Below are 14,953 nucleotides of genomic sequence, written 5' to 3' on the forward strand. Positions count from 1 at the left end.
AATTTTGGGCCCCTTGATCTATTGGCAGGCAGAGTTTATTACTCCACAGTAACATGCTTGCACTCACCCATCTCTTCTATCTGATTTTCAGCTGATATTATCAAGAGATTAAAGATGAATGCAGTATAGAAATACTGTCTGATGGTGGTTCTTTCTTGTCTTTCATAATATTTATTTCCAATTGACAATCTTTTGGTCAAGTCAGATGAGTTTGCAGTTGTTCCTCATTCCCCAGTAGAATGCAGAGATGATCCACAGTGCAGCAGAAGTAGGGATTTCACATCCTCCAATGGTTTGGACAGTCTGAAGGTGCTGCTCCTACACTGAAGAAGAGAAGACTGTGGGTAGATTGCTGGAGGAAGAGCAGGGACAGGAATGTACCCCTCTTTTTAGCACTGGGCTTTGCTTTCAGCTCTTCATGGCTGATAAGGGGTGTTAAAATGCATGCAAACTCTAAGTCAGTACTTAATCTCTCTTCTGGTAAATTGGTGGGCTTCTCTAAGGGCTTGTTTGAGCCTAAAGAGCTGGTTACTTAAACTGAACTCAAACCACAGTTCTCTTTTGTGTGGCAGTTATACCAGGCACAAGGACATGTGTAGCACTTTTTTCCCGTTGCAGTCATCAGCTCTGTCTTTTGGAACAATCTTGACTGCTGTTCAAAGAGGTAAATTCCTTCTCACCTTCCTGTCCGCCCATGGAAGCGCAGCCCTGCCTCCCCCTGCTCCATCTTGTTCTGTGCAACTGCTCTGTTCTTTGTCCAGTCTTTGCCACCCACAAGGAGCAGCACTGATTTTATTCTCATTTCCAAATCACTGGTGATCTGACTCCTTTTAACTCCCACCGCCACCGTTTACTTTCATAAAATTCAGACGGTCCCTTTCACCTAGTAGAAAAGAGCTGTGTGCCTTTATTCTTTTTAACTGGTTTGCCGAAAACTAAGTCAACATTTACAAAAAAAGGATGGAGAAGTGTGCAACTTTCTCAATTCAGGCAAGCCAGCCAGTAGGTATTTCCTTTTGGCTCAACTTGTTCCCAAGTTCTCCCCATTTGGCCACTCCCAGGTCAGACCCAGCTGATTCCTGCCCTGCTGCAGATGCTATATAAGACTGGCTGCTTTCCTAGTCTCACCAGTTCTGCAGAGATGGCAGGTAAGATGAGTGCTTTTTATTCCTATATCTGTAGTTAGCCCTTTGGATGTTACTGCTACTGGTATTGATGCATTCCTTGGCTGAGCACAAGGAGATGAGAGGATTGAGTAGGGCATGAAGAACCATTATTTATTCTTAATTCTTTCTCCCAGCGTAGCTGAAATGCACTTATTTTGAGAAGTGGGAAAAGAGAGCTCTCCTCCCTCCCCATTGCAGCAAGTTCATTAATTCTTCCTTATTTTGCGTGTTTTTCCTGTTTTAAACAGTTAAAATGTTGACAAAATGACTTTTATGTATATATATACATATGTATAACTGCAATCTTTTAGTTAAGTTTCTCCTTCCAGGGAGCCACCTGCCATTGTATGTACGCTATGTATATCCACACATACGTGCTGGAGGGCCTGTGCTAGCATATCAGTCAATCTTTTCTGATGCTTCAGAGAATCCCTGCACATTCACTTAGAGTGAGCTGAGAATGATGATGTGTTTCCCTCTAGGTATAAAACTGAGAATGGCTCTCCTAGGATCCATCATCACATTCTGCTCAACTGGGGCATCAGACTCCTCATTAAACAGTAATTTTCTGTTTCTCTCTCTGTTGCTCTTTTGCTTGAAGAGGTGTGGCGTTGGGTGGGGGATTGGAGTCCAAGTCAGTCTGATTATTAGCTCGTTACAGTTTCAATATAGAATTGTAGAATCTTAAAGTTGAAAAAGACCACTAGCAGTGAAGTCAGTGCCTAAGAGAATTATCTATGTTAGGTCTCTCGAGGACATGAGTATCTTTTTATGGCAGGAAGATTGGTCACAGCCCATATATCAGGTTTCCTCTATGCACGTCCCAAGTGAATATCCCTCTTTACAGAGAAGAATACCTTGAATAAGGAAGGTGAAAGTTAACTCCCTAAAACCTCTCGAAGTCAAGAGAGTCAAGTTTGACTTGGATAAAAAACTATAATTTGGTGGTCATCTACAGTCCCATGATTTTCAGAACCTCAGCAGTGGGGTGAGGTAGATGAGCGAGAGGAACATGGATAAAGGTATTAATGTAACACTACAATACAGTGGGAATGTGATGCAGTGGGACGCAGAGCTCCTTGTGCACATAGAGTGTATCTCAGCTTGTTTATTTCCCTCTTTTTAAGTAGAGGGCTCAGAAGTGCTGTCGGACTCGCTCCTCCTGAGCAGCGTTAGTGAAGCCAAGCAGCAGGTGGACGCGGCGTATTCACGTGCTCGGAAGTGGTGAGTCCTTTTTTGCACAAAAGCTCCAACGTTATGAGGCAGTAAGAGAGAACCTACGAGGGCTGCTCCGAAAGTACTGCCTCCTGTTTTACGATGTTGGCCCACGATGTCAGAGGTGGATGCTGGTGGTGTGGCAGTGCAGGTTGACCTCTGGGGGAGGGTCTCTCTCTACGAATGAACAGGAACAGAAGCAACATATCCAAGATTGTCTCTGCTCATAGAATATATACTGTGACATCCTAAATGTAGCATCTTATTCCGTCACTGAAAAACAATTTTTATAGCTTTTCACATAGATTAATAGGTCTCATTCTGACAAGGATATAAAGCAAACCTGAAAGGAGTCACGATGACTCATTTCCCAAAATTTTACTGAGAGAGGGAGATGTGCAAATCTGAGGAGCAGTCAGGTTGTTATAGAAGAGCACAGCGTGCCTGGGGACCTGCTAGTTCCATCACATCTAAGTACACCAGCCCCACAGGGCAGAGGAGGTGTTTACAGAGTAAGCAGCCCACGAAGCTCTGTTCTGTTTAGCTTACAGCAAAAACTAGGGGATGAGTTTGCCAGCCCAGTGGATTTCCTGAAGCACTTAAAGGATCCAGTAGGAAGAACCAGATCTGCAGTCCGTGCTGCCGACTACTTGGAAACTACTTTGAAGCTCCTCAAAAGAAAGCTGAAGCAGTCTGGGAGGATGAGATTCAACATTACAGGTAATGTGTTGCAGACCAAAATATCTTGCCAGTGAAGGAAAAGCTACCACAGCATGTGTGTCAAAGAGCAGCTCTGCATTGACCCAGATTGCTGATTACAGAGCCCTGCCACGATCCTGATAACTGGGGAAACCCTTCCCCAGGCTGCCAGCTGGTGTCAACTTGCCTGAAGGGTGCTGGGTGTGCAGGGGCTGAAAGATGCTCAGAGGCAGACCCGGACCACGTGGTATTTCAGTCATCAGCTGTGGCACTGCGTATCTCCATTCCTGTCTTTGATGATAATATCAAGAGAGGGTGAGTGGAATAGTAACCGGATTGCGAGAAATCAGTGGGATAAACCTGGGGCATAATGGGCTGAGCGCCAGGAGACTGCACTTCCTGAGCTGATCCACTGCCGATACACAGAAGTGTTTAGGCCTCAACTTAACAGTGAAAATCCAGATGTTATACAGATGTTGTATCTCCACAGTTCTGACCCAGCTCACAGCTAGCATGTCTCTAAGTGGCCCAGTCCTCCCATGCTAGAGAACAGGAAGGATCCAGAGATTAGCAATTTCTTATCTATTTTGACGGAATGTTTCTGAGATATCAAACAAACTGAGTTCTTCAAATCCTTCCAGAGGTCTGCATGGTACACCCTGCCTTCTTCCCAATGGATTAATTACTAGAACAAAGAAAAGAACTGTCATATAACCTTGCTGATTAGAGCTAAACCCTGCCACAGCTCAGTGGTCTCTCTGGGCTCAGCACTGTGCTGCAGTGCAGCTCTTCTGTGGATGGGGCTGCATCCACCAAGCTGACGTAGACCATCTGCCAGTGTGAAAGACTTCATTAGGGCTGAGCTCTGTGGTGTCATCTCTCACTTCTAAGGCTCACCATCTATGTCTCACATCTCATCAGACCCTTTTCTTGCGGTAGGGTTTGTCCCAGTTGAAGCTGACTACACACAGGGTAAGTTTTGGGTTGAACAGCAGTTCATTAGAGAGATAAAGGCGCTTGGCTGAAGGTGTTTTAACCCACATTCTTGGCAGCTGGCTGAGGAGGGCATCACTGAATCACAGGATCATTAAGGTTGGAAAAGTCCTCCCAGATCCCCAAGTCCAACCCCAGCTCATCCCACCATTCCCATAACCTGGGTGCCACATCTCCATGATTCTGGAACACCTCCAGGGACTGTGACCATCAGCTCCCTGGGCAGCTGTGCAACTGCAGCACATACTGGACTCTCCACAGACTCTGCTTAATAGGGGTGGATTTAGCTACTAGAGCAGAGTGACTCTGGATGAGCTGATGATATGTGGCACAGAGAGACTCAGAGGCAGAAGTTATTCTGGGGAATTCAGGTTCCGAGTATCAGCTGGTTCACAGCATATTTTTGCATATGTGCTCTTATACCAATAAATGCCATGGAACTAATATCTGTAACAAAATCAGGATAAGTGGAGACCTCCATTTGCTAGGGTGAGTCATCACCTGAGTTCTATCCATGTAACTACCCCTAGGATAGTCTCTGGTTAACTCTGGGCACCTAAAGATGGTGCATGAACCTTCTTCATGGATGAGTCATGAAGCTCAGTCTCTGAGCTCACTGAAACCATTGGGCATTTAAGATTTGAGAAGGAACATTACCTGGAGGGATTCTGTTGCTGATAAGCAGTGCAGACCTGCTCTGTGATCCCCACCAAGGCTCTCGTGCTGCTGAGAGGTAAAGTAGACAGATTCTATTAGTGACAGAATGTATTCCACAGCGAGTGTGTTTTCTCCTGCTTTAAATTGGAGGAAGCCTGAAATAACATTAGATGCTGATGCAGTGGGTGCTGACATTACTAATAATACAGAAAACTTCAATCATCAGCTAAGAATGCTGAGATGATAAAATACAATTTCTTAAGAGCAGATGTCATTTTGCATCGTTTCTTTCACAGACATATTGGATAGGGAACAGAAGGAGATGATTTCCAAAGAAACTGGCTGTGGCTATCAGATTCGCTCCGTTAAATGCCCAGAGGGTGACATTTTCCGGACCATTACTGGAGAGTGCAACAACAGGTAGGACCTGTGATGTAACTGATGTTTCCTTTCTGCTTCGTACGGGCAGGAAAAAGATCTCATGTCTTGAAAACATCAGATATGAATCCATCGCTTCCATGTGCTGCTTCCCAAGAACTTCTTGGGAGTGGGGGAAGGTGAAAAGTTGAGAAAAGAAGATCTGGGAGCCATGAGATTCAGCCCCTCTCTCCACTTGAGGCCCCAGAATACTGCTTTATCTCTTCTGTGGCACAGCAGTATTAATTCCCTCAGCCATTGGGAGGCATCACACTTTGAATCTGGTGAGAGTGCTGATGGCTGGATTTCAAACTTCACACGTCTTAGACTGAGTACACAAGCAATATTTTTAAAAGCATGTGTCTCATGGGTGCTGTGAATATCAGTATGCCCCACCAAGTATGTCACACTGTGACATGGGAATATTTTTAAAGGCTCTTGCTCAACTTGAAATGCACACCATGAGATAGCACAGGTATGTTCAGCAGTTCTCTCACTGTGCATTCATACTTCAGATAAGGTCAGCGGATCATAGCATGACCTGCTGTTAGAGGTCCTTCAGGTTTGAACACCCCACAGTTCAAGAGGGATGTGCAAAAACTGGGTAGGATTCAACAGAGGATTTCCAAGATGGTCGGTGGCCTCAGGTGGACAAAAGCACAGCTCCTCTGATAGTTGGAGATGGCCATGCTGTGAGACTGTGAGTTTGTGTGGAGCAGCAGCAGAGACAGAGATGCTACAGAGATAGAAATTCCAAATAAAATTAATACGTCATCAGGAATCTTGATGTTAAAAAGTTAATTTTTATCTACAGTAATTATCTTGGTATTGCTTACTTCTCAATGTTTCCTGGCTATCACCCCTGCTACTGGAGTGGGCAGACGTGGACCAAAGGCTGCTAATCATGAGGGACATGGTCAGTGGGCAATGCTGGTTGCGAGGCTGAGAGTTGGGCTGGATGATCTTAGAGGTCTTTTCAAACCTTAATGGTTCTATGATTTATCTTTACAAGCCTGTTCATTTCTGAAATAATACTGGTGTTGGCTTTTTTTTTGATGTTCCAGAAAGAAACCTCACTTGGGGGTTTCCAACCAGGCATTCGCTCGCTGGCTCCCAGCAGCATATGAAGATGGAGTGTCTGTTCCCAGAGGAGCAACTGAAGGAAAGCTTTATAATGCATTTCCACTCCCACTGGTGAGAACAGTTATACTTGCCTGGATAACATTACTGATAGAATCATAGACTGGCCTGGGTTGAACTGCACCCATCAGTTTGGAACACCGGTAACATCTAGAGTGTGAAATGAATGATCCTTTTCCGTGACCTCAGGTGCAAATAATTTTCTCAAACTGAGGTATGTCTTAAGCTCATGAGACAAAGAAAAAATGATGCAAGTACTTCACTATGGGCAAGGGCATGTGCCAAAGCATGGGCAAGATCAAAGTATTTTCCAAAGTGTGCATCCTGAGGCTGGGTGCAGGCAGCACCATCCTGCACTCAGGTGTGCCAGGATTTTTGTACAAAGAGTAAGATGCTGGTGCTCTCATAGAACCATTCAAATTGGAAGGGACCATTAAAGGCCATCTGGCCCAACACCCCTGCAATGCACAGGGACACCCACAGCTCCATCAGTGCTCAGAGCCCCTTCAGCCTGACCTTGGGTGTCTGCATCGCCTCTCTGGGTAACCTGTGCCAGTGCCTCACCTCCCTTACTGCAAATACTTCTTCCTTATGTCCAACCTAAATCTTCCCTCAGCCATCTTCTCTCTTTCTGGGTATATGCACATCCCTCAGGTTGAGCTCAGGCCTGCTGTAAGGTGAGGCTTGGCTGGGTGACTATAGAGTTAAGACGGTGCTGCCAAAGGGCTAGAGGCTGCATATCACACCCGTTTAGGTCCAACTGAAGCATGATGTCATTCTATGTAGTGCAATAATTAACTCTTAAGGGCTCATTTGAGACCGTCTTATCCGTGGTTTCACAATGGGAGTTAGACTGGGAGGTGAATTCCCCTTGGCACGGACAGTCACACGCATCTCAATTTTGATTTTCTGCAGGTTCGAAAAGTGTCCAATGAAATTGCTCATACAGCCAATGAGAACATCACTCAAGATCAAGAGCTTTCTCTTTTCTTCATGCAGTGGGGCCAATGGGTCAACCATGATGTAGACTTGGCCCCTTCCAGTGGCATAGGAGCAAACCCAGAGCTTCAGTGCGATGCTGACTGCACCTTCAGGCCCCCTTGCTTCCCAATTAAGGTACCATGACTTCCGTCCCGGAACAAACAGACACAACCACAAGGCTTTCTCTGAGGCATTACTTATGTTTCTTCCCTTTAGTTCCCCCCCGATGACCCGCGGATGCTGAAATCCAATTCCTGCATGCCTTTTATCCAGTCAGCTTCTGTGTGCAGTCCCTGGACGTTCACTCGTGAGCAGATCAATGCTGTCACCTCCTTCATTGATGCCAGCATGGTGTACGGCAGCGAGGAGTCTGTGGCAAAGAGCCTCAGGAACCAGACAAACCAGCTGGGTCTGATGGCTGTGAACCAGAATTTCACTGATGCTGGGTTGGAATTATTGCCCTTTGAGAACAAAACAAAAAGTGTTTGTGTGCTCACAAACAAGAGCATGAACATCCCCTGCTTTAGAGCTGGTAAGGTGCATCTGTACAGCAATTTTGACTCTTACTGCCCGTGAGAAAAGCCCCTTGGTGCAGGAGGAGAGACTCATTTTTGTACCTTCAGCTGTTGGAGGGACTTCACCATGTCTCTCCCAGTTGCCTCCACCATTTCTGCTGAAAGCACATTCATAGATCTCCCAAAGGTGTTTATAACTTGAGGGAGCTGAGACAAATTTTCAAAACCAAACGTTCATACAAAGGAAGATTGCTAAAAGCCTTAAGGTACAAGAGGAAGACACACAGCAGGTTGTCATAAAATGAGATATTTACAGCTGCTTCATGAACAAGTGCAATTTAGTCCAAATTGCCCAAATCCCTTTTTCACTGTCCCTGGGGATGATCAAGAAACGTGGAGATATGGCAGTGAGGGACGTAGTGAGCAATATTGGTGGTAGGTGGGTGACTGGGTGGTCTTAGAGGTCTTTCCATGTCTTTTCTATGGTTCTCCAATGGTTTTGGCTAAATAATTTGGAGAGGGAGAAAGAAAATTCTTGGTCTGTGCTGGAAATAATCTGGCATGACTTGATGACTGCTAGGAAACTTAACCAGAGGCTTAGGAAAACTGCTGGGAAACTTAACCAACAACACTACATATCTGCCCTACCATCAAAATCTGCTGTGGAAATACAAAGCAGTTGACCAGTTTCCTAAAACACTTTCATCTGTAGGTGACAAACGGGTAACGGAGAACTTGGGACTTTCTGCTCTGCACACTGTGTTCCTTCGAGAGCACAATCGCCTGGTGACAAAGCTGGGGAAGTTAAATCCTCACTGGGATGGAGAAAAGCTTTACCAGGAGAGTCGAAACATCATAGCTGCCATGACCCAGGTAGTGACCACTGCTCTTCTTAGAAATTGTTTTTCCTGCTCCAAATGCAGCAAAATTATTCCTCGAAGAACTCATGGAGATTCCAAATTCTCTTTGAATTTGATGTAATTTCTGCTGTAGCTGCTGACTGTTCTACCTTTATGGTATGTTTTTCAGATAATAACATACAGAGACTATATACCACTTCTGCTTGCAGAGGAGACCAGCAGGTGGATTCCCTCGTACAGCGGTTACAACGAGACTGTGGATCCGACGGTGTCAAATGTTTTCTCCCTGGCTTTCCGATTCGGTCATGCCTCAGTGCAGCCTTTTGTATCCCGTTTAGATGACAGCTTTCAGCCTATGGGTTCACTTTCCCACGTCCCTCTCCATCTCACATTCTGTGCATCATGGAGAATTATAATGGAAGGTAAGAACTCGGGGCCGCCAGCAGTCCTGATTCGGTCCTGAAGTTGACTCTCCGATATGCTGGTAAGACATGCAAGCATAGATTCACAAAAATTAGCACCATTTATTTAACTGGTTTCACCACTTATAGTGCCATTCATCTTGCAAGCAGACATGTCTCCCCAAGAGGCTCAGTGGTCTCCTAGATGTGGGGTATCAGGACAGTCCTGTAGAAATGTCTCCAAATGCAGCCCAACAACGCTGGCCCTGCGCTGAACCCAGGTAAAGGGGCCCTGCCAAAAGCTGCATGTTGTAATATTCAAACCGCTGAATGCTACCAAGCACCAACTCCAACCATGAGAAGCCATTTCAGATTTTCTATCAGAACATATAATTCTGTACCTTCTTTCACACTGCCAAGTATCACTCAGTAAAAAGAGAGGCCAGTGAGAACAGTTTATATCCTTCTGTAACTGGTAGGGGTTGTCAGAGGGTAACGCATCCAATCCAACTGATGGGGTAATTGCTTTCTAATTGTGGCCCTCCCTCTTCAAGACTCCAAAGGGAGTTGCAGGATCCAGCTCTTAGACAGTTAATGTCTTCAGGCAAGAATCTTCCCAAGAAAGATGGTTGTCTCTTCCAAAATGAATTATTTTACTACGGAAAATATTCTGACGTATACAAATTCACTAATTTCTGCTGTGTTTTAATGATTCTGTCTTCTTAATGGCTTTGAAAAACATACAAAAAGAGACAAAAACTGATTTCATTTTCACATTTCACACATTTGCTAACTGGTAGGTAATTCTAAACAAAAACAAATTGCAAAACAAAACACTGGACAGAATCCCATGCATCAGTACTTGCTGGGAACTGACTGCTTGAGGAGCAGCTCTGCAGAAGAGGACTGGGAGGTCCTGGTGGGTAACAAGTGGATGTATGTATGCTGAGGGAATGGGAGAAGTAGGCAGTATAGTTGCTAAGGAGAAGCCTCATCAACTGGGTTTTGCAGATTCGTACATATGTACGTTCATATGTTGGAATGGAAATGTGAGTCTAGGTGAACACACTGCTCAGAGTAGAAAAAACATCTAACACAGCACCACTCCATCTGCTGGAAAGGGACCACCAAAGCTGGAACTTGGCAAAAAGTCTCTTTTTGGTTTGCAATGAGTGCAGGTGGCATCGATCCGCTGATACGCGGCATGGTGGTGGATCGTGCGAAACTGATGAAACAGAATCAAATGCTCGTTGAGGAGCTGCAGAACCACCTTTTTGAGCAAACAGAGATTATGGGTCTGGATCTAGCAGCTCTGAACTTGCAGCGGGGAAGAGACCATGGACTTCCAGGTAAGGAGACTCAGGCCCTGTCCTGTGGGCAATGCTCCGTTTCCTTTGCTGGTCATAGCAGCTCTGTGAATGTACACCCATGGGGAAAAAATGGTACTTTGATTTGAGATGGCAGTCAGATTCAGAGAAGAGCTCTTTGTGTTGTAAAGATCTTTCTCTGGGGGATTCACAAAGAGTTTAAGAAGGGCTTGGGAGGCAAATGTGATATTTGGAAAAATTTGTTAGAGATGGGTAGAAGCAATGGTACTGCAAAGAAAGAGTGAGGGATAGAGCAGATACAGCCCCAATCAACCAAGCTCAGTTTTCACATGAGCTCTTCAGATCATATGCTCTTTGCCCACCAAGAGTTGTTCCATGTCTTCAGACAATCCACAGCTCTGAACAGAAGTGGCATGTGCCCTCAGTGGTGATTGGCTCCACATGCTGCAGAGGAATGGGTGTTTTGGGGGTAAACACAACCACGAGGTGCTATTTGCTAGGATTTTAATCCTGGAAATGTTGCCTCCCAAAAATGTAAGAGCAGATCCAGTCATGCTCAGCACCAGGTGGTTTGAATTGGCAGATTATACTGAACAATGCAGAAGACCCAAAATATTCGTTTAGTGTATGCATTCCTTAAAAGGCACTTAAAAACTAACTCTAACCCCAAACCTCAGCGTATCCCTAAAACTAACCCAGGCCCTAGCAGCAATACTAACCCTAATACTAAATTCCAACCTTAAACCTAGTGAAAACCCTAACTGTGATCCTAAAACAAACCCATACCCTAAATCATCTCCCCAACGCAACCCAGAAACACTAACCCTAACCCAACCAAAACCCTAACCCTGCAGCAAATCACAACCCTAAACCTAACCCAACGATACCCAAACCGAACCCTAACTGCAACTCTAACCCTTAATCCTAACTCTGACCCTAACACTAAAAACCTTAACACTGACATAGCATTTGTTGTAACTGTTTCTATCCAGCTATGAATGTCTTCCAGAACCTTTAGTACCGTAGGAAGATGTTGCTGAGGGCTGTGGGGTCTGTTTGGCTCTTACTGTAGGCAGACAGGGGCTCTGAGCAGCTTCTGTCCCCGTTGTTGCAGGTTACAATGCCTGGAGGCGCTTCTGTGGGCTCTCCCAGCCTCAAACAGCGGATGAGCTCTCTGAGGTGCTGGGCAATAGTGAACTGGCCAAGAAGTTCATGGTCCTGTATGGGACACCGGACAATATTGACCTCTGGATTGGGGCAATTGCAGAGCCCTTCATTCCCCGGGGCAGAGTTGGGCCCCTCCTGGCCTGCATCATTGGCACCCAGTTCAGGAACTTGCGTGATGGGGACAGGTAGGTGGCTCTGAGAGCATGCCATTCCCACCCCACCTCCCACGTGTCACTGAGTGCTTGCAGCAGGGCTCACACTTTGGTTTTAGCCTCGGTTGCCAAAGGGTTCTTTCTTAACAGCTGATTTGTAGAGACACACGTGGCTGAGGAATGCCAGCTCCAGCCCAAGGGTGATCTGCACTAGTCTCTGCCTGAGGTGAGATTTGCTCTCAGGGTGCTAAAGGGAAGGATCCCTGTGTCCCAGTGATAAAGTTAAAGAGGCAGCTGAGCGTGGCAGAATCCAGACTTCTTTCCAAAGAGTAGTGCTTACTGCCTGATGCATGAAGGTGGATCGGAGCAGAGATTCACCTGGGCCAGGTGTCTATTTTGGGAAACAACCATCACTAAACACTTCAAGAATACTGTAAGTTGCTTCTGAAAATATCGTTGCAGGTTCTGGTGGGAGAACCCAGGAGTTTTCACTCCGCAGCAGTTGGAAGAACTGACAAAAATCTCAATGCCAAGAGTGATCTGCGATAATACCCATATCAAAAAGCTACCCAGGGACATGTTCAGGGCCAGCAGCCCTGGGAACTTTGTTGATTGCCATGAGATTGACGTGCTCGATCTCTCAGCCTGGAAAGATGAGCCTGAGAAGGGCAGCAAAGGTACGTAGGAGATTTCCCTCGTTTGAACGCTCTCCAAGAGAGAATATAAAAGAATTAAGAAAGAAATAAAGGAATCAAGGTCATCGGGGTGATCCTGCCCCCAGGCACACTGTGACCATCCCTTCAGCCCCACTCGTCTGAGTGGGGGTGCTGAGTGATCAGTGCTGTCAGCCTGATTTCCTTGCAGTCCATCCCTTAGAACATAACTCTTCCTCGTCAACCAGGTGGAAAATCCCAGACAATCCACCCTGTCCAAGTCCCTGTGTCGTTCCCTCAGCAATGTATTCCAAGCCAGGTAATCTATTCCAGCCAGAGTCTTCCTTCACAGCAAAGATGTCCATGAAGAAATCAATCAGGATTACTCAATCCACTTTAATCTTCTACTCTGCCAGACTAAGTCTCTGCTTTCCCCTTGCCTTTCCTAAAGCTTTGCAGTATTTTGAGGAGTATTTAGAGCTATTTTGACAGCGCATGGCCTGACACAACAGTAGTCTAACACACACAGCCATGATTATGATAGAGGATGGTACAAGAGTGCCTTTATATAAAGAACAGACAATTACATGTCTCCAACTACATGTACTTCGGCATAAGCTCTTCCAGCTGGAAATGGATGTGAAGAAAACAGAATCTTGCAGAAGACAGAGCAGGAGTTTTTCCTTATAGCAACCCACATATAGATTACCATGTTGTCATCCTGCACAGAGCACAGATATCTCCACGCAGTTCCCATGGTCAGTTTCATTCACAGTATGTGAGAGGGATACCAGTATGTAAGAAAGACACTGGGCGTAAGGGCTGAATTGTGGTGACTGCTTTGGAAACCTAAAGGTGTCACTTCCCTTCCCTCTGAACAGCAGCTTCCTGACTTGTTTATGAACTTCATCTTATGGTCAGTGAGACACGTTGAGCCGCTTCCCGTGACCTTTTTATCACCAGGCTGGGAGGAAGCTGAGTTGCCTTTGCATAACCTGCCAGCAGTGAAATTGCAGGGCACTGAAAACCTCTGAAAGCTCAGAGTGAAACTTCCTCAAGCACCATGAGTTTGTCCCGAAAAGCACAATTCCAAAGGGCCTTCAGGTTCCAGGTCACTGGAGGTACTTTTTGACCACAGTGTCCCAGAGGTGAAACAAGACACAGGTGAACCAGGCTATCTGCCATGATGTTCCTATTGGCCTATTGCTATGTTAAGCTATGCAGTGACATGGAAATATGGAGAGAAGTAGATGCCCAACAAACACTTTCTGATGCTCAGTAGCCCTTTCTGCTTCATGGGCAGTTTCTAATCCTGCTCTTGCAACCAGTGCTGGAAACTCCCAGTGATGGCACCCCATTGCTTTTTGGAACCTGCTGCCCATATGTCCTGCTGAGCCAACTGCAGCCTCCTGCTGAGCTGATGGAGGCTCTGGCACCTGCTTCCAGAGAGGAGCTCAGGACTGACTCTACTGCTGTTTTTGCTCTGCTGTGATGGGATTATCCCACGGATGTGTAAAACAGTGCAATCCTTCATGCAGAGCAGAGATGTTTGGCCATCTCTTGCCCTAAAACTTGTCAGGGTTTTACAAGACTGGGTTAGGTGCTCTGTGTTTTTAGGAATGTTAAAGGCACAGCCATTTTTCTACACCCCGTCATAAAGGGGTGGCAAATCTGGAAGCCAAAGTGCTTGCATGAAACAGGTTTCAAATATCGTCCTTGATTATAATCTCTTAATTGCAGTTTATTACATGCTGATTTAGCCTTCTAAATCAAATTCCTTATTCTTTGCCTCACTCAGAGTTTAGCAAGTTCACGTAATCTCTATTGCAACACCCATCACGCCCTTCTTCCTTTGCACAAAAGCATAATTCTGGGGGCTGCTTCCAGTTTACAGTGAGATTTCAGTCTCTGAAGACACTGGAGAATTCAGCTGCATTTTGAAGCACAGAGACAGCTCTGCCGGGCATTAATAAAATTCTTAATTGCGCTCATTGACCTTTGGCATCCATTCTGGCACGTCAGATATCTGTCCCAAAACTTAAGAGAGCTGCTGTCTATTCCAGGCCATGGCCACCAAAGTTGGCCATACACAAACACAAACCACTTTTCCTTTTTAATCACAGTACAGCCCATGGTTTAAAGAAGCTCAGTACCTGAAACTCAAGCTTTTAAAGTGTGTTTATTTTATATCTTATTCGTGCTCTATTCTCCCTCGCCTGCAACAGAAATTGTGTTGAGGACATAGAGAAGACAGGGAAAAACCAGGAAGCTTCCAGAGATCAGGAGCTGTGGCTCCCATTGCGGATGAGGATAAAAAAAAATTGCGTAAAAAAATCATTTTCAGGGCAAGACAAGGACTTCAAGTGATGCATTTCTGCAGTTTGCCTCTAAATCCTGTGGGCACATTCCCTTTGTGCTTTCAAGATCTGACCAACCATGGAACACAAAGCCTCCCTTTGCCTAAAAGGAGGGCCAAGGGACTTTCTAACAAGACAACCAACTCCTCAGGCAGGATGGCCACAGGCTCTGGGATAAATGCCTCCATCTTGTTGGCTTTTAAGGTGATTAAGCACACAGCAATGGTCACAGAAAAGATTCACCTTGTCCTG

At 45.6% G+C, this 14,953-nt stretch overlaps 1 protein-coding gene across 1 annotated transcript; it reads left to right on the forward strand.

The window, feature by feature from the left end:
* Positions 1 to 1,141: 1,141 nt before the first annotated feature.
* Positions 1,142 to 12,376, forward strand: LOC306954192 (myeloperoxidase-like; the record flags this gene model as incomplete). The annotated part of the gene is given in 14 exon segments (XM_079545256.1): positions 1,142 to 1,148; positions 1,496 to 1,611; positions 1,615 to 1,726; positions 2,297 to 2,390; positions 2,926 to 3,101; positions 5,027 to 5,150; positions 6,212 to 6,341; positions 7,203 to 7,403; positions 7,485 to 7,800; positions 8,496 to 8,656; positions 8,813 to 9,065; positions 10,223 to 10,393; positions 11,487 to 11,724; positions 12,154 to 12,376. Coding segments are annotated over 14 exon segments (2,322 nt in total).
* Between the last annotated feature and the right edge of the window lie 2,577 nt (positions 12,377 to 14,953).

Source organism: Tetrao urogallus, assembly GCF_951394365.1.
Source record: "Tetrao urogallus genome assembly, chromosome: 20".
Taxonomy (NCBI): Eukaryota; Metazoa; Chordata; class Aves; order Galliformes; family Phasianidae; genus Tetrao; species Tetrao urogallus.